Here is a 27,673-nt window from a genome sequence, read left to right as displayed (position 1 = left end):
AAGAATAAGACAAATACGGATAATTGGCCTTTAATAGATAGGTTCATTTATGGACAACCTTCCATGTGTGCAATGTAATGTGATGTATGAATGTGTGCATATTTAAACTGGGAGATGCGGTATATTCGTGTTTCGTCCTCTTGTAATAGTGGAGCTCTTGCCCTTTTTATGATGCTATACCACTGAAAAAAAAATGCGATCGAAAACACAAGCATACCAACCCGATCACATTTATATTGACAACGAGGAAATCAGCCATTCCACGTCCTTAATGCTGATTGCTAAATAGGAGATGAATCTACCACTTTATAGACTTTGGTGTGTCACAAGCAGGGAACAGAGCCCAGAGCCTGAGTCGGAGTCAAGGAAGACTTTAAGTAGAAGAGTAAATATACTATCATAAATTTAGTCGCCTTTTACGATCATTCAATACTAGGGACAGCATGTACAATTCAATCGCCATACGTCTACGTGCATAATGGCATGGAAGTTGATATCAACAACATACTTATCATAGTTTCTCTGATAATCAACTTGGATTAGAATGTGCTTTTTACATTTATTATCATTTTGGACTTAAATTATACCGGATTCTGCTGTTATCCCCTTCGGTTGAGTGATAATCCGTTTTTGCATATTACAGAATTACCTTTCTTGCGGGAAGAATCCATTCTGACGTCATTATTTTTTTCTTAGCAAATTTTACGTCATTTTCTCCGAAAAAGTATGACGTTACTCTCGCAAACGCATGACGTCACAATCAATACCTACCTGCAAGGGCAGACAACTTTGTAATATGCGAATATAGAATTATCCATATCGGGTTTAAATACACGAATTACACCATCCAGTGGCAATATTTTTTAAGATGATGCTGAAAAGAATGATACCAAAATGCATTCGCCTTTTAGAAGTATTTAAAAATTATGTTTCCAAATTTGAAATTTAGTCGCCTTTAGATATTTATAGAAATGATACCGAAATTTAGTCGCTTTTGCGAAACTAGAAGAATGTCCCCGAAATCTAATCCCTTCCATGATAAGGACGTGTACAATGGATTACTTTCCCCAGGAAGTTAAATGAGATTTACCAAAAGGACTTCATGTTTCCGTATTCAGACACCCTTACCTTAATCAACGAATATAGCAAGTTTAAATCTTGTTAGAAATGCACCTGCATAAGAAAAAACAACTCGAACAGGTAATCCTGTCACAGTTAATATTTCGCCGTTTTAAATTCCGAAGAGGCTTGCATTCCGCGATAGGATTCTTTCTCTAGAACAATTTGCTTTAGTTTAACTAGAAAAAGTATTTTCTCTCGGGGGATATAACAGTATTGTGATGTCATGGTAAGAACAACTTACGGAACGAAAACAACACACATTCACATGGGATAGTGAATGTCGTTAAGGTAAATTTGATTCCAAAATCGTCAGTCTTTACGACTGTCTACTGATATCAACCGCACATTTCTCGTAATGTGATTGGCTCGTCCCAAAGGACACGGGCGACCGAACCACATTGTATTCCGTAATATAATCAGCCAGCCCACTCAATATGGCGAATCCTAAAAATATATCCACCTGCAGATAACAACTGCTCCATTAGAATTTCATGGAAAAACATTTTTGTTTTCTTGTGATAAACAGTTTTTATCTTGTCACAAGTATACGATTACAAAGCTAGGCCTTCATTTATCAGACTTTGATAGGTTGAAATCACGTATCTTATGTATGTTATTTAAAACATAACTTATTCCATGTTCTTTTTATTTTAAACAATAATTAAGCATTAAATTGCCTTCTTGGGATGGGGACGGGTTATGGTTACTACTAATACTATTATTATCCTAGGATTCCAGACAAATTGAACAATGCGGGTTAGCGCGTTATGATTTATTTGTCTATAATAATGGGAGAATTGTAGGACCATAAATCCCCCAGGAAGGCAAATTAATGCTTATATTTCCGTTTTCTGTTCTTTTTAACCAAACCTGTTATGTACACTGGTACGCTATTAAAATTCCCCACTGAGCCTCTTCTTGTGACGTCATACCTCCGACGTCATAAGAAATCCCGATGTCATTTGCGGTAAAAATAAATCCATGGAAATTAACATAATATCATCGATACACTGCCAACATTTTAATCAATATGTTCCATCTCTAGGATAATCATTATTTTAAAATCATAACTTCAAAATATTGTTGCAAATACCATAAAATAATTGATGTTTTTCCATTCACGTAGCATGCAAGTATACACATAAAAATACGCAATTATCGGCATTAAGTCATGACGCGTCGTTCAGAACGACATCACAATGCACGTTACACATATGACTACACTAACGAAGAATTATGATCTCATAAATTTCTTTTTTTTTTTGGTAAGGTTATATAGTGTCAGCCCCGAGCAAATGGAAATGTTTTGTTTAAATCAAGGACAGAGATAAGAAACAATTATAGTCAAAAACAAACAATGTACTGTAAAATTTCAAATTCATTTGTTTTTATCAATCAATTTTGTCATGGAAAATGGAGAGAACACACAAAATTCTACAGAACCATATCTCCCCTTGTTTTACTGAGACACATAAAATATAATGTAATGTTCATTCTGCCTCTAATAATAAAATTATTTATTTTATCAAAACCTGTCATCAAATAAAAAAATTAAACGCTATCGTCAAAGATCGTAAATATTGCGATTACCTTCGGAAATATATATTAATTGAATGAATATTGAATTTTGAACACCACCAACAACAACAACTAGTCAGAATTTAGATTTTATTCATAACGAATTCTTCAGGTAACATTCCATTTTTCTGCTGGACATTGGCTTCTGAGAACGAATTGCAAAGTGAATAATTTGTCACTATGGAAATCAGGAAATCAATAAACTCGAGCCAGCAACGCGACTTGTTGACATGTATTAAAATTCTACACACAACCAATGTAGCCTGGAGATGGCTTTTACAACCATATAATGATTTTCTTTCGCCAATTTCATTTCTTCTGCTGCGGATAAGGGGAGCGTTATATAACATAAATTCAATAAACACCGTTCGTAATTTCTATTGCTTCATCTTGGATAAAGTGTGACAGGTTTTTGATATGCATTGCAATCTTTATCCCTTTATCTGGCCTCACTAATAACTACTGGAATATAAATCTTAATATATTTTACAATCTCTCGGTATCTCGATTTATTTTAAGTTATATTCGAGACCAAAAAAATCACAATGAACTTTTGCACTTCGAATTAAACAAAGTTTTGTATTCCCTGTAATGTTATACAATAGTTTTATTTCAGTAAACCACGTTTATTCGCTATATTTTCCTTTTTGATTTTGATTTTAACAAATTCGTGATGATATAATTCGCGATAAAGGTTATTAAGAATTATTGCATTTCGTATTATAATAGGTACAATTATTTGCGAAACACTTGAATTGATTGTGTTTCAACACTCTCGCAAATTTACGCGATTTTTTTTTTTTTTTTTTTTTTTTTTTTTTTTTTTTGCTAAAATCAACATTTTGCGAAAATAAGATGGATATTTGTGTTATATTTCGCAATTGCAATAAGGAATCGTCGACATAGTTATCAACAGTCCCCAAGCTATTTGATCTCCACCATACGTACGTAAATCACATCTCCGCTTTAGCCTCTATGGCAACAAGTACAATGTCGCATCATGTTAACAACTAGACATTAAAAATGTCATTCGTCAAAGCAAATAACGTAAACTCAATGTAGATCGATATTCTTTACGTAAATGAAGCCATACCATTATAAATTTCTGGTTGGAAAGCAATTATAGCCTTTCTATATTCTTCGTCTAGAACCAAACCTTGAAACGAGACTTTAAAAAAGATTTTTTAGCAAAGCTTGCTCACAAGCTAATGGGAGAGCCTTAAATCGTAAAATGCCTTCAGATGGGTAAATGGCTTTCACCAAATAGGAATAATCTGACCAATCAGATTATCAGACTTAATCAGACGTATCGCCCTCTGAATTCCAGGAGTTATTATCACTGTCGTTATATCCAGTCATGGGCTATCTCATAGAAATACTGAAGAAAGTTCAGGAGAAAAATACTGAGAGAGTAACGTCAAAGACACACAGGCGACCACAGTGTAACTTCATTCGATCCCTTTGATACACATTAAAGGAAAATTACCTGTGTCTTATGTTGTTTTCTGTTATGGTTTGACATATTCCGGGACGGATATAACGACGGTGATAGTAATCCATTTACTATCGAGTATAGAGACTTATTTGCTTATGATCAAACTTCAACTTTACAAACAGACAAGTATATTCCGACACAACTCAGATATGCTGAGAAATAGCAAAACGGAAACATCGATACGATTAGTACAATGTTGCAACATGTTCCGAAAAAGAATCTAATAAGTGATACATCAAATACCTCTTTGAATATTACAGAATGTCCTCCCTTGCGGAAAAGTTATTCAATGTGACGTTGTTATTTTATGAGCAAAACTCACGTCGTATTCTCTGAGAAGTATGACGTTTCACTCACAAACACATGACGTCATAATCAATACATATCCTCAAGGGTAATATACAAATGCAGAATGAGAGTTTTGGTCTTTGCTTAAAAGTTCTAAGTTATTCATATCTACAGTAATAGACATTTTGGTAGGTTTTGGTTAAGAAGAAAGAAGAAACACTCGAAAAAGACAACCCAGTATACCACCTTTACGTTCCAACTGTTACATATGGACTGAACTCCGCAATGACCAAACAGAATGTCAAAGACCTAAATCATCGTTTCATTTTAGACATTTTGGTGGGTTTTTCCTGCGAATAAAACCAGAAGCACTCGCAAATGAAACTTCAACATACCACTTTTATGTTGTAACTGTCAGACATCGACCTTAGCCTCGCAATATCAAAACAGAATGTCAAAGACCTGAATCACCGTCTGATTTTGGACATTTTGCTGGGTTTTTGCCGCGAATAAAAACAGAAGCACACGAAAATGAAACTTCAACTTACGACTATTACGTTGCAACTATCAGACATCGACTATAACTTCGCATTGTCAGGACGGAATATCAGAGACACAAATCACCGGTTTAGCAGGCATTTGTCCTTAATAATATGAGGGAAACAGAACCACGAGAATACACATACATATGATCAGTTAATCAAAATCAGAAAACGAAATCAATAGAGGTGTTGCAGTGGGATATTGAATCTTTGATCGACGTTTCCAATTCTACGCCGTACGCCAATATTCAACCATCACTTTCAAAACAAGTTCGCGGGGATTAATTTTCATGGAATGAACATTTACTAAATTGCTCTTTCAATCCACATACATGTACTTTGTATTTTTTTTCATTCGCGTTGAAGCACTTTCACGAATTCACTTAGCTGTTTTTTTTTTTTTTTTGGTAGACCCATTACTACATTTATCATCTAGTGTGATTCATACCACGTCAGTGGCAAGTATGTTTTGTGGAATAAAACAAAGACGTCACCATTACTGTTGTGGAAAAAAAGATAAGGGTTCCCGATCCCTAGGCTGCTGTACAAACGTTTGATTCTTCCTCAACTCGCCTACTAATTTGAACACAACAAAACTACAATAACGAAAAACGTTTTTTTTCTACACGGTGATACTTTCGAGCAGACACACACAGCTGGAACCGACTTATATTGGTGTTTGTCACACATTTATATATATTTAATGAAATGCTTCAATCTGTGACGTAATGAATCTTACTGGAATTTGTAATAAAAACCCGTAAAAACTGAACTACCATATTGAGAGGATATGTTTATGATTTTGAACGCTTTTGAGGGCAGTATGTAATAATAAAGATGGGTACATATATCACTTAAATTTAAGATGTGCAATATAAAGGAATGTATAATGGTTTTTCTAATGAACTTTTAATTATTTCAAAATAGTTCGAAAAGGTGAATGATTTTACGTGAATGATATATGCGTTTTGTGTACTGTCAATAGATGATATTCTGTGATGTATTTGTACTTACATATTCGTTTATCATCTGTTGAGATCAATGGCGATGTTTATATTGTCTGTAGTGTGTTTGAACCCAAATAATCCCCCAGATAATGTACTCTACGTTAATTAAACACCTGTGTATGTAAGGATAGTATCTATAGACAGAACACAATAATCAACAACCACAACAGTCATATCGGCCAACTCTGGCATTGATATCGGTACTGAGAGAGGCAAAACTCTCGGGGGAGACATCTCGATAGAGATACTAGCACCAGTCGATAAATGGTCTCTATAAAACATAGATTCACAAATACCATATACTTACCTAGATATTATCTCAGATAGAAGATCATGGAAGGTCAAATATCCGGGTAACTGTCCAGACTCACTAGAAATATACCACTGTCTAACCGTCAATGACGGAAAATACAGAATGTCCAGGAAAAATGGATGTCACCGCTTATATAGCCTCGTCGCTTTCGACTCCGCTGCTGAGCGACCGTGGGGGAAATACCGTCTGCGCGTGCTCACCACATGAAACCAATTCCAACGTGATGTCTGTGTAAGGAAGCCTGGATGTCAGATGTGGTACAATCGATCGTCGCTTTACTAGTGCCGTGACTGGAACGCGCGCTACAACATTGTAAAAGCATCGTATATTTGTCATAAAAATACATGTCTTTCGTTTGGCTTCATTTGCGTTAAAACCACGATTTGATTGAATTTTATTTTTGTTTTGCGCTTAATGACCAAGGTAGACGCCAAGAGACTGTCTCCAACATTATATAATTTAGCTTGACAATTATTATATTGTATGTCAAATGTAATATGTCGTTACCAGTGCTACCCTCAAGTCATATTGAGGTTTCTATTACGGAACCACTGTTGTTCGCATTGGAACCTTATGATATAAAACTCGATTATAACAGAGCTCATTTATGAGGCGACTAATACTTTATCTTACATCTATTGCTGCAGGGTATGCAGCTTCTACAAATTACTTTTGATGGTCTGTATGTAATGATGCGAGGGATCATAAGGTGACTGGAGTCCCCGGAAACCCTCCATGATCAGGCAGGTGATCTGAAAACTTTTAACCGTCGTGCTGGGGATCGAACCGGGACTACTAGATAAAAGGAGTATAATTCAAGCACTAAGCCTCTTCAGTATGTATGATGCATGGAGCGGTACACCAACTTGTAAACCATTTTGTTTCTAGAGACTACTTACCGAACCTATGGGTTTCCGTTGATTGTACTGAATTCCTCACTCATATGGTAAACCAGCTTATTTTGGCGTTTTCGCAATTATTCGATTTTACATTTGAACAACTTGGTACGTTTTAACGTTTACGCAGGTATTTAATTCCGCATTGATATACATAAGGATCTTTTTTGCAGAGATATGATTTCGCATTGATATACTAAGGAAGTTTTTTGCGACGATATAATTTCGCGTTGTTATTACCTTAGGGCGTGTCGCAGAGATATAATTTCGCGTTATTATACCTAAGGACGTTTTCGTAGAGATTGAGTTTCGCGTTTGTATAACTAAGTACGAACTTTTTTGCGAAGATATAATTTCGCGTTTAATACCTGAGGGCGTGTCGCAAAATTGATTTAATTTCGCGTTGTTATTACCTAAAGGACGTTTTCGCAGAGATTCATTTTCGCTTTTGTATAACTAAGTATGTTTACGCAGATATTTTATTTCGCGTTGTTATAGCTAAGGACGTTTTTGCAGAGATTCATTTCGCGTTGCTTCACCTTAGGACGTTTTTTACGGATATATAATTTCGCTTTGCTATACCGAGAACGTTTTTGCGGAGATTTAATTTCGCGTTGCTATAACCAAAGACGTTTTTGCGGAGATATAATTTCGCGTTGTTATACCTTATGGCGTGTCGCAAAGATTTAATTTCGCGTTGTTATACCTAAGGACGTTTTTGCGGAGATTTAATTTACTTTGCTATACCTAAGATGGTTTTTGCGGGTATTTAATTTTGCGTTGTTTTACATAAGTACGTTTTCTCAGAGATTGAATTTCGCGTTGTTTTACAGGAGAACGGTTTCGCGCAGATATAATTTCGCGTTAAAATACAAAAGGATGTTTTTAGTGGAGATTGAAATTTCGCGATTTAATCTTCAAGAGTTCAATTTTACATGTTTATTGTATTTGAAATAATTTCGAGGCGATTTATTTATCGCCCGCGAAATCAGCGAAATTAAGTCGTAAGAGAAAATACATTGCTTTTGCAGTATGTCTTTAGTCATCTTTATAATGTGACAGTGTGAGTGAATGTGTGCATGTTCTGTGTGTTTCTTAGCTCTCACGCTTTCAGAAAGCCAATGGTTCCACAACCAGATTTTATACAAAGAGTCACAACACCAATATACCGCAGTCTGCCAAAACACGAACCGCTTTCACACACGCAACATAACCTCTAAAGAGCGGAGAGAATACGGAAAGCCAGGATGGGGGGAAGAGGGCTAAGTTCATGGCAAACCCGTACAGACTAACCAAATCAACACTGGAAGGGTCTAAGTCAGGGTCGCTGAAGAGTTCTAGAGAGGAGGTAGAGAGACATCTATCAGAGACACATGGAGAACTCTCCAACACATACTCACCTCCTTTCATGTGGCCTTATCACAGGGGAGATATACGTGGCGCCGCAACCAAGTCCTTAGGGAGCTGGCTGATGTTTTGGAGAAAGAACGGAAGAACGTCAGGTCCAGTCAACCAAATCCAAGCATACGCAGATTAGGTTTGTGAGGGAATGTGAAACAAGGACATCCAGATCTGAGAAGTCAACCGGAATTATCGGCCAGGCAGGGGACTGGAGGCTGGAGGTAGATCTCAACCAGAGATTAACTTTTCCGAATATTGTTCCCACCAACCTCAGACCGGACATGGTTCTATGGTCACCAGGAACAAAGAAAGTCAACATTATCAAACTAACAGTCCCATGGGAACAAAGGTGCAGTGAAGCACATGAAAGGAAGAGGGCGAAGTACGAGGCACTGCTGACGGAATGCATGGAGCAGGGCTGGCATACATGGAACTACCCTGTTGAGGTTGGATGCAGAGGCTTCCCCGCACAGTCTGATTGGAGAATACTATCTGCATTAGGGTTGTCGGGCAGGACCAGAAGTACAGCAGTGCAGAGGATGGCTAAGGCAGCAGAACGATTTTCATGCTGGGTGTGGATGAAATAGGACACCAGTAGCTGGACAACAACCACCGACGCGCAGTGACTGATCATCACTGTGTACCCCCCATCCTGAGAGTGTACCGAGTAAGGGGTCGAAACACGCAATGAGGGATGGCCTCGGCTGAGGACGTCGGCTGTGCTGCAGCATACCATCACAGCTTTATTTAGGTAACATACACAGGAGTCCATCCTTAAATGATACTGGTTGTAATCAACCAATCAGCCAACCAACGAACTTCATCCGGAAGCGAATAAAATAATTTCTTCCAAGTTAATGAATGACTTCTTTATTTATGTCAGTGTTATGAATGATTTTGGACGTTTTGGTAAGTTCCATTTCTATGTTTTCAAAACAAAGCAATTTCTATGTTTTCAAAACAAAGCAGTGTGATTTAAAATTCACAAGCAAGTACTAGTATGGATAACGAAATGGAAGGAGAGCAGAGAGCAAATATTAGAAAATTCATATTTCTTTTAGCAGATTAATTTATATTTATTAACAAAACTCTTAATTCACATTTTTAATGATTACAGGTTTTATATTTGAATAAAGACCTGAAGAGAAGAGTACCACCACTTTGACTAAATGTTTGAAATAGTTTGTTTGCTTTTTATGCAGAATATAAATCAAAGCTTAATACCATGCATACCACACGTTGCAGTGACACACATTGCTGTAATAATTTCTATTGTAAAAGCTATCTAACCGAAGCCATACTAGCATGCAGGTAAATGTGTGAATGCTTCGGTGAATTAAAATCTGATACTGGTTCAGTTCTCTAAGTTTAAAAATAAAGTAGTAAAATAACGTTAAAAAAAAATTTTCGGAATCCTACAGGAAAATGTTTTTACATATTTCACACAACCGTGATTTTTTTACCAATGTTGGTAACATTTCTAGGGTGCCCGTATCAAATTGTACAATTCTTCGGCAGCCATGTTGACAATATCTGATAAAATGATTGAGAGTGCATTCTTACAGACAACGCATTTTATCTCCTCAGAGGGCTCGGTGATAGTTTAACGTTATGTGTCGAAATGCGATTTGCTAAACGAGAAATCTTCCAAACATTTTTATGCGCTTACAAAAATGAAATTTACTCACATCTTCTTATAGCAGGTATGTGAATCATTGTTTGTCGTTTTATGAAGCGACCAAGGAACTTTTTCCTACCTAATCTACGCTAGAGAAATATCGCAATTGAATAAATAAGAACAACGTAATATCAACAAATAATTTACCATAAATAAAACATAAAGCTAAGATAAAAACTCATTCAATGCTTTCATCGGTTATCCTTCATAGTTTGCTTGACTCTAGCTTGGTGTAGGGGAAGCAACTCAAGTATAGACCAACCAACTCAAAAATATACATGTACTATTAAAATTGCTGAGTCAAGTTCAGTTATCGTGTTCTATAACCAAAGTCTAGGTTCTCATATAACTCCGGATAGAAATGAAATTCTTCAGCTCAAACTCCAATTAGGGTAACCATTTTTTGAATGGTTCATTTTGTACTGCAGAATCCTGCAATTTTATTGTTTTTGCCTTATCATCGAAATCGATATTTTGAACCTTTTCAATCTGACATTCTAAAATCATTATTACCTAGTGATGATTAACAATTCGGAAATATATTTACTTTGGAATTTCATAATTGGCCAGTTAACATTATTTGGTGTCAAAATATATGATGATAAATTTCTGGTGAAACTATAAACATTTGGTTATATGATTTCAAGGATTACAGAAAATTAAAAAAAAAAAAAGGAAAAGAAAGAAGGAAAGAAAGGGGTTGAGGTTGAAATAAGACCTGTTTAGTGTGTGTTATAAGTTCTGAATGTCTAATATGCAATTATGTATATATTTTCTGTGTAGATAATGAACACAGCTCTCTTGGTTTAATTTGTGATGTACATGTACATATAGCTTGCAAATGAACCATATAGCTATCATATTATATGATGTCCAGAATTCGCCTCTGAATGAAATGAATCAGAAACATGTATATGATGAAAGACCTAGGTGTTTCTTATACAATCATATTCATGCACAAATAGCACATTCATATACATTGTATATTGTACATGTACACATATTATGCATTGAATTTTAAGTCAATAAAAAAATGACTGGAGTTCAAAATAGCATATAATAGTAAATAAGCTGACCATAGCATGTGATTCTCATGTCATCAGAGTAATTGCAGTAAAATTCATTTTTTAGTATGTATATAGTCTAACCTGACGGAAAATCTAACTTTATTATATGTATTTTGTTAGTTTATCTTTATATATTCAAGCAATCATAATTCCTTTAGTGTGATATTGCTTCAAACACTAAGTGGAGTTGCTAAGAGCTTTTACCTGTAGACTTTGATTGACCTGGACTAAGTTATTGTCAGTCTATTCCTTTCTAATTCAATCAAAACTTTGCAACTTGAAAACAGTCAATAATGAATAATGCAATTTAACAACAGGCACCACAGCCTATTGTCTCTACAGATATATGGATATTCTTATATATGTGCAATATGTGTATTACACAACAAATTTTTTTATTACACATAGTGATATCTGTATATCTATAGAGCCAAAATCTTGAGATTTGACACTGACTTTTGACCCAAATAACCTTTGATCTAGCCCCAGTCTTGTTTTCTATTTATTTTCTGTATTTGAACATTTCTAAAATGAACACTACATAATTAAACAACTCAGACAAATGACATATATTACTTTAATTGGTTTATTGTTCATAAATTATTCAAAAGTTATACATACTTGGTATGTAAACATACAATAATCATTATTATTCCCTTTTTTATTTGCGTGAAGAAGAAATAAATTATTTAAAAATATCCTGGTAATAATAGTAAAGAATTATGCTAGGTTTGTACTTCAAGTCTGAATCTGTCCTTCCTTGTTGAAAATCATATCGTTCTGGTTCATAATGGGTACATTACAAACATATTTTATTTTTTTTTACTGTCAGTTTTGATCTCAAAGATAAATGTAGTTGTTTTTCCCTTTTCTTTTTGGGCAAGCTCCCATCACATCTTGCACTTCTGTCATCTGGTGGAAGGTCCCATACATTCTATAAAGAAAATATGAAGTAAATGTCAGTTAATGTACAGAGATAAATACTGTATATACATGTATGTACATAATCTTCCAGTGTAAGCCTACATGTAAAACAAACTACAGTAGTTCCAATTTTTTTTCTCTGTCAAACACAAATTTATAATAATTACACACATCTTTTGAACACAAGTTTATCAAAATCAAACCTCACTAGATACTACTGAGTCATTTCTTAAATTACAGGGGTCTAACTGTTAGACATTTTCATGTGAAGAATAATGGTACTAATAGTACTAGTGCCAGAATTTATGTAGCCTAAATGTATCGGACATAATAATATATATTACATATTGTAAAAAGTCAATTACTAATCCTTACTTACACCACTTGTGATATATTGGCGTGAATTTTATATAATTAAGACCAGCAGATAGGATAACGAGTACGTGACTAAGTGAATGGCTATCAGTCTAAAAAAAATACAATATTACACACACGGGCACTGATGAAGTAAATTTGAAAGTGGCTTCTTTAATACAGGAATATCCATAACATACAGTAAAAGATATATATCACTGCATATAAATAAATACACAAATAGATGTCAGAAAAGATATCACACTCCTGACGCTGTAACAGTAGCTAACTTACATGTATATCGTACATAACACTGAAGAATGCGATCATCTTTTAGGGAAACGCATATAATACGATATAATACTTGTAATTTGGGGAAAGTTCATAACTTTTCAGGGCTATTACACCATATCTTGTCATTGTTTGTTTTACGGACCCTGAAAGATACGGATTATGCAGCTTTAAAGCCACGCGTCTTTTAGCTAAATTAGCTATTGGGATTGAACATTTAAAAATGTTTCTAGTTCGTTGTGTTTGGACATATTGTAATCCATTGCTTGTCATTGTCTATCAATACAATGACATTAAAAGATATCGAGGAAAAGTATGTAAATGACGATTGTCCGATCATGTCCGATCTTACCCGTTTCTGCAAGATTCTATAAATCGTCGATTTCCAGGAGTGGAATTAAAAAGGCTTATATTTCAGGTAGTTGGCGTTGAACATGTTGTGTTCAATGTTCTAAGCTCTAGTTTATACGTAATAATTCTATAATCCATAGTCGTTAAGTCGCTACAGTTATTGACATAAAATATTATAATGATATAATTACTTAAAATTCTAACGTAGTTATTTTTTCGACATTTTATAATTTAAGTATTTTGTTGCTTCTCCTTTTGAAATTCTTTTTTCTCCGAAATTAGCTATTTCGCCGAATTCAATTCGTTCACAATATGATTAATGTGTTTTAGGTAGTAGTATTTGAGAAGGACAAAGGTATTCACATCCTGCAGAATAAAATGCAATTTATTGAAGTAAATTTACATCAAATAAAGTGGAATTAAATGTTCTATTTTTTACTCACGACAAGAATGATTACTTATCATTACATGTCATTGGTGAAGTTATCGCTGGCTACTGTAGAAGAAATCCAGAGAAAGACGACACATTTCTGTAGTGAACAATGGTTGTTCCCGACAGATGATCAGCAATACGTATCCAAACTGTATCTCCTTCATTTAACTGGACTACCACGGTATTGCCTCCAGCCATACTATAATCAGAATCTCCGGCGAAACCGGTTCCAACCGTGACGCCATTTTTTACGAGATCAGTGTAAACCCATCGAGTGTTGACGTGCACCATCCATGTGAATACATACACGCCATTCTTTGGACTCGTAAATACACTTGCTTGTCCGTTGTAAGCATCCCCAAGATTCGTTACCACCTGATCGAAATGAATGTCCATTGTATTGGTTATAGGATCGTAACCATGTGACAGAATGGCATAGAAGGCCACCATTTGTAAACTTGGAGACACACGTTTACCACGGTTCATTCTTCCCAGTGGAGGCGCATTAACAATTGTAGTCTTCGTTGTGAACTGAGGACGCGTTTTCTCAGTATCATTTTGATAGTAATCTCCGCTGATTTCCAGTTCGGAAATACGCTGGTCGGTTCGTTGGCGTTTTCCAAGGTCAGAAATACGGCGATGATCAGTTTGTCGTTGTTTCTCAAGGTCAGAAATACGGAGCTGATCAGTTTGTCGTTGTTTCTCAAGGTCAGAAATACGGAGCTGATCAGTTTGTCGTTGTTTCTCAAGGTCAGAAATACGGAGCTGATCAGTTTGTCGTTGTTTCTCAAGGTCAGAAATACGGAGCTGATCAGTTTGTCGTTGTTTCTCAAGGTCAGAAATACGGAGCTGATCAGTTTGTCGTTGTTTCTCAAGGTCAGAAATACGGAGCTGATCAGTTTGTCGTTGTTTCTCAAGGTCAGAAATACGGAGCTGATCAGTTTGTCGTTGTTTCTCAAGGTCAGAAATACGGAGCTGATCAGTTTGTCGTTGTTTCTCAAGTCAGAAATACGGAGCTGATCAGTTTGTCGTTGTTTCTCAAGTCAGAAATACGCGATGATCAGTTGTCGTTGTTTCTCAGAAATACGGCGATGATCAGTTTGTCGTTGTTTCTCAAGGTCAGAAATACGGAGCTGATCAGTTTGTCGTTGTTTCTCAAGGTCAGAAATACGGAGCTGATCAGTTTGTCGTTGTTTCTCAAAGTCAGAAATACGGCTCTGGTAATCATCATTTTCGTGAAGAAGGTCGGATATAACAATTCTATCGATCTTTTGCTGTTTATCCAGTTCATTTTGGTGACGCTCTAGAAAAGCTAACCGCGATTGTAAGTCCAGTATCATATCCATGTTTATATCCAGAATGTCACCATTACTGTTCAGTGTTTGTCCGCCCACTAGATGAATAAGACACAACACTATGACCACTATGATGTAGATCATGTTTAGCAATAAGCAATCGAACTTCCGCTTTGGAACCGGCCGTCTTTGTACCGTCTATGTCAGCCAAGCTTATAACGATAGTATTTAGAATACCTATATAGCAGTTGTTGACCTCTAACCATCCCACAGACTTTATGATAAGATAAAATGAAACATTCTAACCAATAGGAACTACGGTGTTTTAAATGTCATAGATTATAGATCTATTAATCTACTCACCCTCACATTTGTGATAGCAGATACCACGAGTATTGTTTTTCACAAGAGCTAACGCTCATCCTCGCTTCTTCAAATTATAATTTTGTAAAGTTTGATGGTATCGTTTTCTATATATTAGACAAAAAGAAAAAAAAAACCTAGTAATATAGGCAGGTTTAGCGGACTACGTTTTCTCATTGTAGACATAAAGAAAAATCGAAAGTGAACAGCATTTTCTGATCAAACAAACATGAACGAAACTGAACCATACAACAAGAAGAAGACTTCGAATCGATGGTGGCTTCAATCTGTATTAACTTTGCTTTCGCGAATTAAAAATTTTCGCGCTATTTCGCGAATAATTGTTTAAATTGATGCATAAAAACTCGATTGTCAGTGAGCAGCAGCCATTGAACGCGAAAATAAAGTGATTTACTGCAGTTATACACAGGCAAAATGTCTTTATGTCAATTCAGGTCAATGTCAGTTCATTTCAGGTAGTTTTCCAGGTCAAAAATTGTTCAGGTGAAATTAACATTTGTATATTGCCTTTGTAGTTATTACACTAAAAGTATTTTTATTCAAAAAATCATTACATTTTAGCCGTTATATTTTGTGTTAAACTGTTACATTTATCACAATATCTAATCAGGATATTTTTATTGTGATGATTGCCTTTCTTATTCATCTTTTAATTATGTAACATTCATAGGTCAAAACGCTATATCTCAGTTTGATTTGTGTAATGTTTGATAATCATATGAACACTTTCAATTCAAACCAAATAAATTTATTGGATTCTATCGACTTTGGAATTTACAGCCGATCAATGTAACCAAATCGAATATATGTTTATTACAAAGAAAGGCAGCCTTTTCTGAGGTAATGAGAAATATTAGTATTATATAAAGAATGAGCCAACTAATAAAGTATCTAAAGGTACGACTTCCGCTTAGATTCGTTGTATCCTATATTGGACCTAAAATGGATATACATCGAACTTATTTATGAAACGATTCTAAGAAGTTTTTATTACAACAAGCTCTTTGTTAAATTCTCACATGAAATGAACACAAGTGTAAGATACTAATGATCACATAACTACACCAACCTACATTGTCATTTCAACGTCAAACTGTGTTACAATAAATCCAGCGAAGGCCGCCTGTTGTCACTTCATTACTTATTGACGTCAAGCCAAGAAGAAATAATGATTTTTCAGCCAATTAGAATGTTGTTTTACACTACATTCATATGCAAAATATAACATGGGCGAATTCACTGGATATCAGACGAATTATGTGGTAAAAGTAATTACTAGCCATCGTCAGTTTTGTTGAGTTTATGAAATTAAAACAAAGAAACTTTCCACTTAAAACTGTATTGCATTTCAATCGCATATTCATATTCAACATCATCGGATTTACAGTGTTTGTAAATCGAAAACCTATTTTATACACCCCGCATGTGTTTAGAAATGACATTTGTCAATATGCATGGTAAATTCACAAGTATAGTTGTATAGGTTAAAAGTAGTTTTTCATTCTTCATTTCTCATATCTCAGAGAAGGCAACACAATGATAATTGGTCAGAACTTTAAAAAACATGAAACTTTATGAAAAAGGAAATAAAGTCTCACAAAGGCGGATGATGCAATACTTATTATACTAAATACAAAAACAAAATAATTTTTGCAAAATTATTTCAGCCTGGACATAAAAGTTAATACATAATTTCGTATGCCATTGTTGTAAGATTCAATGAAAAAGAATTAAGAAGATGTTTTAAAGATACAATGTTCCCAAAGCTGTGTAAAGTATACCAAGTTTACCTAGCTAGTATTCCGGATTTGCATATTACAGAGTTGTCTGCACTTGCGGGTAGGTATTGATTGTGACGTCATGGTTTTGCGAGCGTAACGTCATACTTTTCGAAGAAAATGACGTGAATTGCGCTCACAAAATAATGACGTAACAATCGATACCTACCCGCAAGGGAGCTAACTCTGTAATATGCAAAGACGGAATATTTCCTTAGTGTTGACATGCACAATAACATGACACTATTAGCTTTATGTTTGCTTCCTCATCGGACCAGGGACCAGCTGTTCAAACGGTGATTAGGCTATGAAATTTGCATGTATAAAAGTATTTCAATTTGTTTTGAATGAAATAGACGTCCACTTGACTATACCTAGCATTTTACTGTGATTAAGTTCTTCAAGTTATTGCATACTAACAATACGGGGGTTTCGGATTACCATGTGACGTGGGTAAAGTACTATTTACTATCGATTATGATGACGTCATAATCACCAGAAGGTGGGACTCATCGATGGTAAATAGTACTTTACCCACGTCGTTTTGGGATCTCGAAACCGCCGTATTGGATTTTAAACCAACGGTATAGCGCCAAGCGGAATGGTGTATTGCTGAGGTAAACTCTATGAACCGTTTTCGACTTGTCTTTCTACTTAATGGTTCCATATTTGTTGCAGTACTAGGTCTATCTCCTGAAGATGTTGTTTAGACAATAAGTTGATGTTATATCATTGAATATTATTTGAGTATAATATATCGCATATCGTACTTTATCTTTCAAACCTACGGGTGTAAAACTGGCTGGTCTAGGGCAATACACTCATTTCGCCTGAGGCTGTATTGCATGGCTACCCATGCTGCATGGCTACCCATGCAATAAAGCATCGTGACGTCACGGTGTCAACAAATTACTACTTCTTCGGTAAAATTTTCACATCCTCCCCCCCCCCCCCTCCAAAAAAAAACAAAAAAAAACTTGACTGGTTTTACTATAAAGATGCAAACAACGAAATTTGTGTCGAAAATATCACGTAATTTTTCATATATGGAAAATTGACTTGCAGTCGTGGTTTTCTTCGAATTTATTTCAAAATGGTTATAGTTGTAAAATTGCAATAAAACGTCGAGGTATGAAAGAAAAATACTCTTTCATAAGTGGATATGAAGGATAGGGATATTCTACCCTCGGGATCACAAAATGTTGCAAAACCCTCGGCAAGCCTCGGGTTTTACTACATTTTGTGACCCTCGGGTAGAATATCACTATCCTTCATATCCACATATGAAAGAGTCTTATAATCTAGAATAAGATTATCAGTACATACACGCTGCATATCGATTTGAGTGATGTTGAATATTTTTACTCTTATGTCAAAGATTTAAGACTAAAACGCATTGAAGTGTACTAGTGGAAAGTATCCGCTTTTAAATTGATACATTTATCAAGGTCAACAAAAAGGTTAGTAATAACTTATGTCATCCAACTCAGATAGAGGTTGGTCTTACAAATTGCCGTTGATTTTCGGAACGACGTCTAGCGGAAAGTAGAAAAACTAAGGTAGGTAATCCAGTCTACTATTTCCTATTGCAGTAAAATGTTTGTCTTACTATCTATACTATTTTATCATACTAATGAGATGTAAAGATTTAAATCAGTATAATGAACTGAATTGATTTGAATTTAAAATGTTCGTATGATTATCAAAGGTTACACAGAAATCAAACATATATGGCTTGATATAGTGTTATATGAATGTGAAGGTTAGATAATAAAAATGAATAAGTAAATCAATCACCACATTATTAAAAATTTCATAATTTGATATAGTTAAAGTATAACATCTTGAAAACATAATATAGAAACCAAAATGTAATGATATGCTGATTTAAAAAAGCACTACTTACAGTATATACTAATACTTTATTCAATTTCAATCTATCCAATATTTATCTCTTTTTACTGTCACTATTATTAAATACGAATTATCGTTTCGAAGTCTTATTTTCGTGGACCAGTTTTAAAACGAGATTACGATTGTTTGGTTCGGCTTATTTCATTTTTTTTATTACAAAATTCTTTCGAATCTACTTCATGCCAACAATGCGATAGCGACACGCTTTAACTTTGATTTGAATATATTTCATCTGCCTTTCGATTATGGACTAAGAGGATTGGGTATGAGTTCTAGCAACTTGCAGTGTAAATAAGCTCTCTCCATTTAAATTAGAATTTGAAACGCGAGAGTGAGCGTAAGCTCTTTGTGAATAACAATGACACGTGGCCATTGCGATCGAAAGTGTGAAGGATAGTGGATAAAAACATTGGCCAATAACATTCAGAGATCTATGACATTTAAACCATCGTAGTTCCCATTGGTTAAAATGTTTCATTTTATCTTATCACCAAGTCTGTGGGATTTTTTAGAGGTCAACAACTGTTACATGTATATATGGATCGTAAACCCTATCGTTATAAGCTTGGCTGACACATACGGTAGACAGACGGCCGGTTCCAACACGGAATTTCGATCGCTTATTGCTAAACATGATCTACGTCATAGTGGTCATAGTGTTTTGTCTTGTCCACATAGTGGATGGACAAACACTTGACAATGATGATGACATTCCGGACACAAACATGGATATAATATTGGACTTACAATCGCGGTTAGCTGTTCTAGAGCGTTTCCACAATGAACTGGAAAAACAACACAAAATTGACCAAAACCGAATTGTGACGATTGATAATCAACAAGCTATCGACAGAAACCTTATACTGGATCTTGTTCGCGAAAAGGGTGATAACCAGCTCCGTATTTCTGACCTTGAGAAACAACGACAAACTGATCAGCTCCGAATTTCTGACCTTGAGAAACAACGACAAACTGATCATCTCCGTATTTCTGACCTTGAGAAACAACGACAAACTGATCAGCTCCGTATTTCTGACCTTGAGAAACAACGACAAACTGATCAGCTCCGTATTTCTGACCTTGAGAAACAACGACAAACTGATCAGCTCCGTATTTCTGACCTTGAGAAACAACGACAAACTGATCAGCTCCGTATTTCTCAGCTAAAAAACAATATGAATTACCATAAGTATGACAGAACTACGACTCAAAATCAGAAAGAATTTCTAGGAAGGAGTAACGTCGTCCAGAAAACCACGTTGAATACCCGTACTCTAAATGCCACCCGTAAAGACGACGAAAGCCGTCCTCCGTCCTTTAGGAACACTAGAATGGTGTTAACTCAGGAAAGCATGAACCCAGGTAAACGGGTGTCGGACAATTCAGATACGGTGGCATTTTATGCTATTCTTTCGCATGGTTATGATCCTATGACTGATTTGATGGAAATTCATTTCGACAATGTCATTACGAATGTAGGTAATTCTTACAGTGGACAAACAGGTACCTTTAGGTGTCAACGACCCGGGGTTTATGTATTCACATGGATATTACATGTAACCGGTCGCTGGGCATTCACTGAACTTGTTAAAAATGGTGTCATGGTGGGGACCGCTTTTGCCGGAGATTCCCAATATAGTATTACTGGAGGTAACACTGTAGTGGTTGAACTTAGCGTAGGTGATGACGTCTGGATACGAGTAGTTGAACACATGCCAGGAACCATTATTTACAATTCACCTCATAGACATGTAACTTCCTTTTCCGGATTTCTGCTCAAGTAGAGATCGAGGTGTGATACACCAAAAATATGTAGCATCACGATTTTTGGCAAGCAGATCTCAAGTTGTGCTTTATCAAGGCATTTTGAACATTCTATGCGTATTCTGTATGTGGTTTAATATGCACCATTAAATCGGGAATTCGATGACATCAATGTCTCATTGTTTAATATTTCTGTATGAAAAGAGATACATTGTTTGATGCATATCGGTCTGTTCGATCATCTTAGATTTTTTTTCGCGAGCCTTAGCGAACAAAGCTTAAAACTTCGAGACGAGTTTCATATATATAGATTCTTACATAAGTGTTCATTTCATATGAGATTTTATGAAACCCGTCTTGAAGTTTTAATTCTTGCTCGCCTTAAAATTAAAACTTCGAAACGAGTTTCATAAAATCTCATATGATATGAACACTTTTTTATCACATATCTACAAATACCTACATAAAAAATAATATTTCACGTCAAAATGTATTCCAAAAATCCAGCAGAGGCCGCCATTTTGTCCCACTGTCCTCGTAATCCTGACGTCACGTCATTTTTCCTGACGTCATTTTATTGTTTTTGTCTGACGTCACAATGAATTTCCAGCCAATGAAAAACGCTCCAGGTCATATAACACTAGTGACATATGCAAAAATAATACACGGGCGAAATCACTGGATATTAGGCTGGTTATGTGATAAAATGCCATACGAACTACACAAAAACGAAACAATTGTTTTGTGATAATAGTTTTGGTTTGGTTTGGTTGATATTAACATCTTAAAAGCGAGGGTGATTTGAGGACAGACTCCCGTTGTGCGTGTTTCGGGAAACTGTGTTATATATAAGTGGTGTGTTCTTATAGTAGAACTCTAGCCCTTTCGATAGTGCTATATCACTGAAACATTTTGCCGAAGAGACCAAGCAACACATCCCACCCGGTCACCATTTACTGACAACGGGCGAACTAATTATCTCGCTCTCTTAATGCTGAACGGTAAGCAGGAGACCCAGAGCTTTCCTCACAGGGCAAGCGCTCAGCCGAAGGCCAGAAGTGAGTCGGTGTCAAGGGAGAGAATGTGCATGCGAGCTAGAATGGATATATGGGTAGATAAATTAAACCTTTCTTGAAAAGACCGATTCCCCTATTTGATCCCACTCTTTCTGCTCCAGGGGGTCAAAGCCAAAATTTATACAAAATCTGTTCTCCTTCCCCCTAGGATGTTTTTGGCCAAATTTGGTTTCAATCTCTGCAGGACTCTATGATCAGCACCAATTTATAGCATTAACCTTTATTTCCTCTATTGGGTCCGCCACTCCTGCTCCCGGAGGATCAGAGCCAACTATTCCACTTCCCCCAAGGATGTTTTTGTGGTCAAATTTAGTTATAATCCATGCAGAACTCTAGGACTAAGCAATTTATAGGATTAACCTCTATTTCGCCTATTGGGCCCCCGAGGGCCAGAGCCAAAATTTATACAAACTTTATTCCCCTTCCCCCAAGGATGCTTTTGGCAAAATTTGGTTTCAATCCCTGCAGAACTCTAGGACTAGTAGCAATTTATAGGATTTACCTCTATTTCCCCTATTGGGCCCCGCCCCTCCTGCCCCCGGAGGGTCAGAGCCAAAATTTATACAAACAGTATTCCACTTCCTCAATGATGTTTCTGATCAAATTTGGTTACAATCCATGCAGAACTGTATGTCAAGAAGCGATTTAAGGGAAATTTTGGCGGACGGACGACGCACCACGACATAAGCTCACCGGCCTTTCGGGACAGGTGTCAGAGCAGATTTGTGGCAGTTTTTGCACGGAATCCAAACGTTACAGACGGACAGAAGGATGGACAGACCCATATTAATATCCCCCCGTTTCGGTGAAAGAAGGGGATAACAATTATCTCATAATTAAAGGTAGGTTTCGCTTCACCAAATAAATATTTTTTTGTAAAATCCGATAAACGGAAGAAAAGATGAAAAAACACATTAAAATACCTCAATTTAATTTCTTTATGCGTATGAGATTGAATAAATGTGTCTTGAATGCAAAATTGAAGGAAATCCTTGATTTATTACGATTGTCAGCCAGACAGAATAGTATGGAAATGAAGCTGTGATAGATTGTGCATTGTTACGCACTAAAAGTAAATAAAATGGCTGAACGAAAGCGTGTGAGAGAAAAAAAGTATCTGAATCGGCAACAAAGGGGGGGGGGAATTAGAATGGAATCGGTAGCACCCTATTATATCTCTAGCGAATGAAATTCAGAGATGGCATGTAGCAAAAGAAGAAACAGAAGCCACATCTCAAGCGGAACTTTTGGTTTTTTTTTGTTTGTTTGAGTTTTACGGCCCATCGACAACTAAGGTCATTCAGGGCCAAACATTACAAGTCATGCATTAATATCAGAATAAAAGATCAGGGTAAGAAAAGGCAAGTAAGGACTAAAACACAGATTGTAAACGTTTATTTGATAAAAAAAAAGTTTGCATGGGATAAAATAGTTTTGGCTAAAACACATGAGAAAACTCATGCACAATGCTGATGAAACGATGAAATGTTGAGTTGATACGATGATATGATGAGAAAACGTTCATATTTTGTTTAAAATACCTATCTCTTTGAGATAATTGAAAATACGATTATGTCTCACGGCATGAAACAAAGTGTACATGTCGGAGACATCATAGTACTTATCTCGTATGTGTTTAAAATCAATACAATGCAATAAAACATGCTCCACTGTGAGAGGAGAATCACATGCATGGCATGTAGGAGGATCCTCCCCTCTCAATAAATAGGAGTGTGTAAAATATGTTTGTCCAATTCGGAGCCGAGAGAGAACAACTTCCTCTCTGCGGTCTCTCCGACTGGACAGGTTAGGATTAAGTGTAGGTTGTATTTTAAACAGTTTATTGTTTGTTTCGGTAGACCACCTTTGTTGCCAATGGTGTTTAATGGCTGACTGAATGTAAGGTTTGATGTCGGTGTATGGTAGTTTCAAATGTGTTTGTGCTAGGCGAAGAACAGTCTTAGCTGCTTTGTCGGCCTTTTCATTTCCCTTTATACCCACATGGCTGGGAATCCAGAGATAAGTAATTTGAGTTTTAGAAGACAATCGAAATGTTCGGATCAAAAGATTTTGGGTTAATGTGTTTCTAGGGTTTCTTGATTTCAAAGCCTGAAGAACCGAAAGAGAGTCGGAACAGATAATTGCCTTTTCAATGCGGTGTTCTTCGATATGGCCAAGCGCCAGACCGATAGCACATGCTTCCGCAGAGAAAATGGAGGCAACATCCGGGAGTTGGATAGAGGAGCAGTGATTAGATGAACAGCAGCAACATTATCACCATCTTTTGATCCGTCAGTGTAGTTCTGAACATGGTCAGGGAAAGCCCTAATGCACTCCCGAAAGGAGGATTTGTGTTCTTCGGGTAATGCACTGGATTTTGCCCTCTCATGTAGAGATAAATTGATATCAGTTGTTTGAATGAGCCATGGTGGTACATCCGATACGGTGTACTCGTCAATGGTGTCGAAATTTATATTAAGTTCCAGCAACAATTTTGAAATTCTGATGCCAAATGTTGGTATGAGCTTTTAATTTTGTGTAAATATTTCTTGATGTTGTGGATTGAATACAAGGTTAAATGCGGGATATTCGGGGTTGGATTTCAGTTGAGCAGCATACTGTAAGGATAATTTCTTTCGTCGATCGTCTAGAGATGGCTCATTAGCTTCCACATGGAGACTCTTCACAGGTGTTGTTCGAAAAGCTTCAAGTGCGAGACGCAGTCCCTGATTCTGTATAGGGTCAAGCATCTGTAGATAGGAGCTGCGAGCTGATCCATAGACAATAGAGCCGTAGTCAAGTTTTGATCTAATAAGTGCCCGATAGATACGTAGAAGCATTTCACGGTCTGCACCCCAATTAGAATGGGAAAGAACTCGTAGAATGTTCAGCGCCTTCGAGCACTTATCCTTCAGATGTTTGATATGTGGAACAAAGGACAGTTTCGAATCAAATATTAGTCCAAGAAATTTAGTTTGTTCAACTACTGGAATTTTAATTCCATTGAGTGTGAGGTCAGGATCATTGTGCAGTTTTCGTTTTTGACAGAAGTGCATACAGACAGTTTTTGATCTTGAAAATCTAAAGCCATTTTCGTCAGCCCAATTTTGTAATTTGCCTAAACATTGTTGTAGTTGTCGTTCTATAGTGTGCATGTTTTTTTATCTGTAACAGATCAAGAAATCATCCACAAATAGAGACCCTTCCGTAAATTGGCCAAGACATTTAGTTATGCTGTTAATTTTTAATCCAAAAGTGTGACGGACAGGATACCACCCTGAGGGACGCCCATCTCCTGTGTTTCTGTTTCTGAATAAGTTGAACCCGTTCGAACTTTGAAATGCCTGTCAGATATAAAATTTGAAATAAACTTTGGCAAATTACCACGTATACCGATATCATGGAGATCGTTCATGATTCCATATTGCCAAGTTGTGTCGTATGCCCTTTCAAGGTCAAAGAATACGGCCACAAGATGTTCTTTCTTGGCAAATGCTTCTCGTATAAATGTTTCTAGTCTAACTAAGTGGTCTATCGTTCCCCTGCGGTTTCTAAAGCCGCTTTGCAAAGGACTTAAAATATTGTTTGATTCCAGGAACCAAACTAATCTAGTATTTATCATACGTTCTAGAGTTTTACAAATACAACTCGTCAATGAAATAGGACGATAGTTATTGGCATCAGTAGCATCTTTCTTGGGCTTGGGAAGGGGTATAATAGTAGATTCCTTCCAAGACTCGGGAATTTTGCCAGAAGAGTAAACTTGATTAAATATAGTTAAAAGACATTTTAGTGAAGAGTCTGGTAATTGTTTTAAAAACATATATGGCATTTCGTCTGGTCCAGCTGCCGAGTCCTTTGATTTCTCAAGGGACTCGAGCAATTCTGGTATCTCGAAAGGCCTATTGTAACTTTCACTATTGGAGGATTTAAAATCAAGACGTCTCTTTTTTTTCTTTTTTAAACTTTTGAAATTTTTTGGAATGATTTTTGACGGATGAATTTTTAGCAAAATTTTTGGCAAAGGCGTCAGCTATGTCGGATTTAGAAGAAAATATTTCATTTTTGTTAATGAGGTTGGAGGATGGTGTTGCTTTTCTTCTCCCACTGATTTTACCAATCATTTCCCAAACTTTCTTCGAAGATGTATTGGAATTAATTTTTGAGACGTTCTCTTTCCACGTTCTTTTCTTGTCGGATTTGATAGACCTTCGAGCTTTTGCTCTCCAAATTTTAAAATTGTTATAGTTTGAGACGGTTGGCGAAGCCAAGTACTGCCTCAGAGCGGAATTTCTACCAGATCTATTGATAAATGAATCATTTGAGAGACGAAACTTTGTAGGTTTTGGCACGGATTTTGGTATGGTTTTTGTAGCGATAGAAGTGAGCGCTTCTGTGAAAATTTTAATGGGGTCATCGAGGTTCAAAAATTTAACCTCGATGAGCTCCTCTGCGCACAAATTTTTTAAATTGAACCCAGTCCGCCTTATGTAGATTCCAACGAGGAATAGGCTCCTCAAGTTTTGGTGACCCTATGTTTTTAAGTATAATTGGAAAGTGATCGCTCCCACAAAGATCATCGTTGACCATCCAATCATAATCCAGATGAATTGATGGATGGCACAACGATAGATCAATGTGGGTAAGCGAGCCAGAGGCAGGGTGTAAATATGTTGGGACATTGGTTTTATAAAGACATAAGCTGTTTTTATTAATAAACTCTTCGATACGTCTACCTCTATCGTCAGTGCCTGAGGAGCCCCAGAGGCTATTATGACCGTTAAAGTCACCCGTAAAATCCGCGTATGTTCCATTGTATGATAGTGTTTGTCTCTATGTTGGTCCCTGAGGATAATTTGTCGGACCGACAGGACCACTTGAAGTAGGTTGTTTGGTGGCGATAAATGTGTTGTCACCAAACTCGCTGTCGTCCGATAGAACATCATAGATGTTCCGTCCAAGCGGAACTTGCCCGGATTCTGTTTGGACTCGTGACCACTTGGGAGTTAAATTTCAACACATATGCCAGCGCACATACAGCGGCAGACTAACTGTATCTTTATGGGTTACGCCGCTATATCCCAAAACTGGTAATCTTGCAGCGGGTGAATGAGAGCAATGGAGGTGGTTTAGTCGCGCGTTTCGAGTATTGATCCGAATGCCTCGATACTTCTACAATGAACTAAACTATTTCCCAGGTGGTTCCAATCTAGTATAGTTCCTAGTAAAGAATGAGTTCTTGTACTGGTCAGTCTTTGACGATTTAACTCTGAAGCCTCTGTCGTTGTTACATATAGATCTATGAACGATGTTGGTGGAATTAAAGTCACATAGGTTCTTAGCAGTAATTTGTCTTCCCTGTTTTTTTGGTATAAGATAATCTGATGGAGTTATAGTTGGCACTAACCCCTCCACGACCCTGTATAGATATATGAGTCTGTTGTGTCGACGTCTGACCTCTAATGGTGGTAGGTCCAGATTGTTCAGCATTGTTGTTACACAGCCTATATTGTTGGATCTGTAGTCTCCCGTGATGAATCTTGCTGCACGGTGCTGTATATGCTCTAGGGTATTGAAGTCATTTTGGTAATATGGGTCCCATACTATTGATCCGTACTCTAATATTGGTCTTACTAGTCCAACATATGCGCTACGCCTACTAGATTGAGGACGGCTGCGTAGGTTCCTTCTTTTGGATATGTTGGTTATATGTTGGTGCCAT

The 27,673-nt window shown here is 36.5% G+C and overlaps 4 protein-coding genes across 4 annotated transcripts in view; 2 read left to right on the top strand and 2 right to left on the bottom strand.

Annotated features, from left to right (window-relative positions):
- The window catches only part of LOC138307230 (eukaryotic translation initiation factor 5B-like), a 54,452-nt gene extending 47,922 nt beyond the window's left edge, over positions 1-6,530 (bottom strand). Inside the window, exon 1 of the mRNA XM_069247868.1 lies at positions 6,340-6,530. The gene's annotated coding sequence lies outside the window, so the exon portion shown is untranslated. The remainder of the gene's footprint in view (positions 1-6,339) is intronic.
- A 2,393-nt stretch (positions 6,531-8,923) lies between these two features.
- LOC138307169 (uncharacterized) lies at positions 8,924-9,229 on the top strand. Its single transcript, XM_069247801.1, has one exon. It carries the CDS (start codon positions 8,924-8,926, stop codon positions 9,227-9,229), a length of 306 nt encoding a protein of 101 aa, XP_069103902.1.
- A 4,436-nt stretch (positions 9,230-13,665) lies between these two features.
- On the bottom strand, positions 13,666-15,179 carry LOC138307168 (trichohyalin-like). The gene is made up of 2 exons (XM_069247800.1): positions 14,997-15,179; positions 13,666-14,736 (listed from the first exon to the last, which is right to left on the bottom strand). The coding sequence occupies exons 1-2, from the start codon at positions 15,177-15,179 to the stop codon at positions 13,801-13,803; spliced, it is 1,119 nt and encodes a 372-aa protein (XP_069103901.1). The 3' UTR covers positions 13,666-13,800.
- Positions 15,180-19,662: 4,483 nt separating this feature from the next.
- LOC138307652 (uncharacterized protein PF3D7_1120000-like) lies at positions 19,663-21,043 on the top strand. The gene has a single exon (XM_069248468.1). The coding sequence runs from the start codon at positions 19,744-19,746 to the stop codon at positions 20,893-20,895; it is 1,152 nt and encodes a 383-aa protein (XP_069104569.1). The 5' UTR covers positions 19,663-19,743; the 3' UTR covers positions 20,896-21,043.
- Positions 21,044-27,673: the final 6,630 nt, after the last annotated feature.

This window comes from Argopecten irradians, chromosome 14, assembly GCF_041381155.1.
Source record: "Argopecten irradians isolate NY chromosome 14, Ai_NY, whole genome shotgun sequence".
Lineage (NCBI taxonomy): Eukaryota > Metazoa > Mollusca > Bivalvia > Pectinida > Pectinidae > Argopecten > Argopecten irradians.
This window is presented reverse-complemented; position numbering and strand designations above follow the sequence as displayed.

What these genes read in the sequence shown, in the direction of transcription:
- LOC138307169 (XM_069247801.1), top strand. Translation starts at nt 8,924, where the DNA reads ATGGTTCTATGGTCACCAGGAACAAAGAAAGTCAACATTATCAAACTA.
- LOC138307168 (XM_069247800.1), bottom strand. Translation starts at nt 15,179, where the DNA reads ATGATCTACATCATAGTGGTCATAGTGTTGTGTCTTATTCATCTAGTG. An exon ending in AGCAAAAGATCGATAGAATT is followed by an intron (nt 14,737 to 14,996) that starts GTTATATCCGAC and finishes TTCTGACTTGAG; the next exon opens with AAACAACGACAAACTGATCA.
- LOC138307652 (XM_069248468.1), top strand. Translation starts at nt 19,744, where the DNA reads ATGATCTACGTCATAGTGGTCATAGTGTTTTGTCTTGTCCACATAGTG.